At 52.2% G+C, this 5,520-nt stretch overlaps 1 protein-coding gene across 1 annotated transcript in view; it reads left to right on the top strand.

Annotated features, from left to right (window-relative positions):
* Positions 1 to 710: 710 nt before the first annotated feature.
* SHROOM2 (shroom family member 2) overlaps positions 711 to 5,520 on the top strand; it is an 18,028-nt gene continuing 13,218 nt past the window's right edge. Inside the window, exons 1-2 of the mRNA XM_026449820.1 lie at positions 711 to 1,404; positions 4,403 to 4,954. Of these exons, the coding sequence (XP_026305605.1) occupies positions 1,313 to 1,404; positions 4,403 to 4,954 (644 nt within the window). The 5' untranslated portion in view covers positions 711 to 1,312. The remainder of the gene's footprint in view (positions 1,405 to 4,402; positions 4,955 to 5,520) is intronic.

The raw sequence follows: 5,520 nt of genomic DNA, 5'->3' as shown, positions 1-5,520 counted from the left end.
GCAATCCTACCATTTCAGCTTTACAAGTAGCTGAGACTATAGGTGCCGGGCACCTATAGTCTCAGCTACTTGTAAAGCTGAAATGGTAGGATTGCTTGAGTCCAGGAGTTCAAGGCTGCAGCATGCTATGATCACGCCACTGTACTCCAGCCTGGACAACAGAGCGAGACCGCAACTCTTACAAAGAACCTTTGTTGGTCTTAACTTTCATAATGCAGTACTGATTTTCAAGGTTTTATTAAATAAGTGATTTGCAGCTCATCTTAGAAAGGTTTACCCCTTTGTATATGGCAATTTTCCATAAGCCACATAAAAATACTGTGACTTGAAGTAAATATTTCTGAATCTAGCCTTATGTGAGCATTTCCACAAACATTCATGTTGTTTCTGAAATTTTTGTTCATTTGTTCCTGCAAAAACAAATGCAATTTGTGTGTGCATGTGTGTCTGTGTGTGATGTGTGCACCTGTGTCTTGAATGCTTCATGTTCCCTTTTGGGACATGCCAGTCGACAGCCTCATGTTGTTCGAGGTGTGTCACGACTCGCCACCTTGCATGAGGAGTTGCGGTGGCGACAGGTGTGGGAAAGTGCATATGGATTAACTGCTGAAAGTGGCTTCAGGGGATTGTGAAGATCCAGGTCCAGTCCCTTGTGGTGGGAAGGTGTTACTGGAATTGTTGATTGATTTGTACTTGTTCTTCCTCTAGACAAGCAGATGTCCAGTGTCGGGAAGGCAGCCTAGGATCACAGCAGCACCCACCGAGTCAGAACGCACCGAAGCCACCCGCATTGTCTGAGCCATCTCCCTCCCAGGGAGCCCCAGAGCTGCCCCAGGAGGGCCGGGGCCGAGCAGGAACCCTACCTCGAGATTATAGATACTCGGAGGAGAGCATCCCAGCAGACTTGGGACCCCGAGCCCACAGCCCTGGGTCACCCCTGCATGCTCGAGGACAAGACTCGTGGCCAGTGAGCTCAGCCCTGCTCACCAAGAGGCCAGCCCTACAGAGGCCACCACCACCCAAGCGCGAGCCCAGGAGATACAGGGCCACAGACAGCGCGCCTGCCGACGCACCCCTGGCCGTCCTTGGCAGGCCCTTCCCAACACCGTCCCCTGCGTCCCTGGATGTGTGTGTGGCCCGTCTGTCCCTCTCCCACAGCCCCTCTGTGTTCAGCAGTGCCCAGCCCCAGGACACCCCGAAGGCCGCTGCCCGTGAGCGTGGAAGCCAGCATGTGAGTGGGGACACATCCCTTCCTCTGCCAGAAGCACCGCTCCCTCCCAAGCAGCAGCACCTGCGCCTGCAGACGGCCACCATGGAGACCTCGCGCTCCCCCTCGCCCCAGTTCGCCCCCCAGAAGCTGACAGACAAACCTCCCCTGCTCATCCAGGATGAGGATTCAACCAGGTACTGTCCTGCGACAGTGTTCCCTCCCCACAAGGCTCCTTCCGTGGGACACAGGTTCTCAGTGGGTCTTTCTGGGGAGACACCTGGGCACCTTGCTTTAGCTCAAGGCATTGGACTTAAAGTCAGTCCTGGGGAATAACTGCGTGGACAGAAAGTGAAGCTTCAGTGGTGGTTGGATTTTTATCTCACTGGGGGGCTGCTCTTTCCTGCAGGGAACAGGGGTAGATGTGAATAGGTGGTCCGTCTTCCCCTTCTTCCAAGCCAGATGCATTTATATTTGCATCACCCACAGGCATCTGCAGGGTAGAGGTCTGTTTTGTTGTTGTTGTTGTTGTTGCTTTAATGCAGTCAATATTTGTGATTGGAATTGATTTGAACGTAAGCATGCGACCTTTAGGTGAAATTGGTAACAGTGTAAGGTTCTGAAGGGAAAGTGTCTTACTCCTTTCACTGCTCTAGTAAGATCTCATAGACTGCACGGCTCATTAACAGGAGAAATTTGTGAGTTGATGAGGGTGGTTGCTGGAAGGTCCGATCCACTGTGTTCTGTCCTTATTTTGAAGTCAAGGCTTGTGAAACTGTTCTAATGTGGAAGTCAAGAGCGTTTTTAAGAAGAGAGACCATTTTTATTAAAAAAATGATCAGGAACAGATGCTTTGTTTTGGAAAGTGTATGTGAACCCGTGGGAGATAGGAGATTTGGTTTTTTTCTTTCCCGGTATTTTATTTTATATTATTATTATTATTATTCCCTGTCGCCCAGGCTGGAGTTCAGTGGTGCGATCTTGACTCCTGGGTTCAAGTGATTCTCCTGCCTCAGCCTCCCGAGTAGCTGGGATTACAGGCACATGCCACCAAGCCAGGCTAATTTTTATATTTTTGGTAGAGACGGGGTTTCACCATGTTGGCCAGGCTGGTCTCAAACTCCTGACCTCAGGTGATCTGCCTGCCTTGGCCTCCCAAAGTGCTAGGATTACAGGGGCGAGTCACTGCGCCCAGCCTCTTTCCCAATACTTTAAAACCTGTGAAGGGAGATTTGTTTATGTTGTTTAATTTTTTCTATTGTGCACATCAAATTTCTGCACAAAACGGGGAGGATACCAATACAGGCTGATGTGAAAGTCAGTAATAGGCAAGCAGAGCTTCTATGGGGGGGATGAAGGGAGTGCAGAGGGTTCTGTGTTTGCTGCTGCTTGCATAAGGTGGCTGGGTTTTCCTCCTTTTATTATTTTTTAACAGAGAGGTGGGGGCTCTCACTGTGTTACCCAGGCTGGTGTCAGACTCCTGGGCTCAAGCAGTCCTCCCACCTCAGCCTCCCACAGTGCTGGGATTCCAGGTATGAGCCACTGTGCCTAGCCAGGGTTTTCCTTTATAAGTCTGACCTATCTAAACGGTATTTTCCACAGTTAGACTTTGTAAATTTTCTTCATGAGGAAGCAGTTGTGAGGTGTCTGTCAGTCCCTAGGTAAAACACATCAGATGTTAATGGACCCTACTGGAGAGAGGGAGGAAAATATACAGTTAGTTCATCTCAGCCTGAGCACCACTCCCTTGATAGGGAACGAGCCCTCCTGCATTCCCAGTCACCAGTGAAAGAGGGAAAAAAGAGCATTAAATTTAGAGCATCGTGGCTGCCCTCGTGCTGTGGAAAATTTGATTCATTTGCGTAACGTTGTAGGGGCAGTTTGGGGTTGACTTCATTAGAAACACATCCTAATTTGGGGTTGTGGAGTTCGGCCTGTTTCTTTTTGCTTCCCTCCTGACCACCAGCATATGGGGCTGCTTCTCCAGTGCTTTGAAAAGCTCTTGGCTGAGATGGCCCTGGTCAGCGTGGTCCAGCACAGTGCCGCTGAGAGCAGCAGGTGCAGGTCTGCCCCAGACAAGGGACTGTGGCATTGCCGGGCCTGTTCCCCCCGTGCTCTCTCCCCCGGTCTCCCAGGGGTGCTTTAGTTGCCTCTCTAGTCCCTTTCATCCAGAAACTTTTTTTTTTTTTTTGAGATGGAGTCTTGCTCTGTTGTCCAGGCTAGAGTGCAGTGGTGCGATCTCAGCTCACTGCAACTTCTGCCTCCCAGGTTCACGTGGTTCTTGTGCTTCAGCCTCCTGAATAGGTGGGATTACAGGTGCACACAACCACACCCGGCCAATTTTTGTATTTTTAGTGGAGACAGGGTTTCGCCACGTTAGCCAGGCCGGTCTCGAACTCCTGACCACAAGTGATCTGCCCACCTTGGCCTCCCAAAGTGCTGGGATTACAGGCGTGACCCACCACACCTGGCTGAAACTTTTTTTTAAAAAAGCACATCTGTGCCCTTTGGGAGTAATACAGAACTGATGACTCCCTGCTTACTGCGAGATCGTATCTCAGTGGTGTGCAAATCTGTGCAACACTAGCTTGAGGCACAGGGGGACGGGGGTACAAGGATAGTATGGGGTGGGCTGCCCTGCACATGGCAAAGGAACTTCTCCTGAGTGGGATGTTGGGGGGCTCTGGCCTGACTCCAAGCACAGCCACTCCAGAGAGGAGCTCTCCCCAGGCCCTGAGAAGTACGCAGGAACCCGCGGACCTGCAGCAACCTAAGGACGGATGGGAATCCTGGAAAATGCCCATCCACTGCAGGCTTCACCTACAAAAGAATGTTTAACCGAACAGGGCTTGTTAAAAGTTTGCATTATCATCGGCGGAATGACAAATGGTATTAAACAGTCCTCACAGCGCCCCACAAACCCCTGGAGGACACCTCGGGATGCCTCAGGGGTGACATTGGCAGTTTGAGCATGGAAAGGATGCTGGGGTTGGAAGGCGGAGGCAGGAGTCAGAGGGAGCTTCTTGAGGCCTCTGTCTCATCCAGGATGTGGGATCATGGAGGCTCCTTCAAATCGGGTGGCTGGCTAGTGCCTTCGAGTCAGGTTCCCATCTGGAGGGGAGGGCAGGGGATGCATCAATCAGGGTCTGTGGCTGGAGCATGCTTTGCGATTTCAGCAGACTGTTTTTCTTCCAGAATTGAGCGGGTGATGGACAACAACACCACGGTGAAGATGGTGCCCATCAAGATCGTGCACTCGGAGAGCCAGCCAGAGAAGGAGAGCCGCCAGAGCCTGGCGCGCCCTGCCGAGCCACCCGCCCTGCCCCGCGGGCTGGAGAAAGACCAGATCAAGACGCTGAGCACGTCGGAGCAGTTCTACTCCCGCTTCTGCCTGTACACGCGTCAGGGTGCTGAGCCCGAGGCCCCACATAGGGCCCAGCCAGCTGAGCCCCAGCCCCTGGGCACCCAGGAGCCCCCGGAGAAAGACCGCTGCGCCTCCCCTCCGGGGCTCAGCTACATGAAGGCCAAAGAGAAGACTGTGGAAGACCTGAAGTCGGAGGAGCTGGCCAGGGAGATTGTGGGGAAGGATAAGTCCCTGGCCGACATCCTGGATCCCAGTGTGAAGATCAAAACCACCATGGACTTGATGGAAGGCATCTTCCCCAAAGACGAGCACCTCCTGGAAGAAGCCCAGCAACGGAGGAAGCTGCTTCCCAAAATCCCCTCTCCTAGAAGCACAGAGGAGAGGTGAGTGGACGTGGCCTCCCAGCTTCGGCGTGACTCTGCCTGGCATCTCTTAAACTTGTAAAGGGAAAGGGGGCATGCCTCTCTGTTTTCATGTGTGCTTTTGGGGAAGACAGATTTTCGTAAGGGCTCCTCGATACTTAGCACTTTTTGGCTTTTTTGTGAGCCTCCTGAAAGAGGAATGGAGGGTTCACGGCCCCATCCCAGGGAATGACGACTTTGGCCCTGACATGAAAATCCACACTACAGGCCACCACGCCTTGGCCTGAGGCCAGCCGGATTTCTGATGATGGCCACAAGTCTCCTTTCTCGTAAGACAGCTGTTCTCAATGGGGGCCGTTGTCTACCCTGGGGGACAGTTGACAATATCACTGTGGGGAGGGGTGCTCCGAGCATCGGGTGGGTGGAGCCCGGGGACGCTGCTCAACATCTACGGTGCACAAGAGGCCCCCACCACAGAGAGTCATCCAGCCCCCACATGTCCCTAGTGCCAACATGAGAATGAAGGCTTAGATTGAATATATATGTGGTTCTTTATGAAATGGATTTTTAAAACTTCATTTGAAATT

Source organism: Piliocolobus tephrosceles, chromosome Y (assembly GCF_002776525.5).
Source record: "Piliocolobus tephrosceles isolate RC106 chromosome Y, ASM277652v3, whole genome shotgun sequence".
Classification (NCBI taxonomy): domain Eukaryota; kingdom Metazoa; phylum Chordata; class Mammalia; order Primates; family Cercopithecidae; genus Piliocolobus; species Piliocolobus tephrosceles.
Note: the sequence above shows the minus strand (reverse complement) of the source record. Positions and strands in the feature narration are given on the sequence as shown.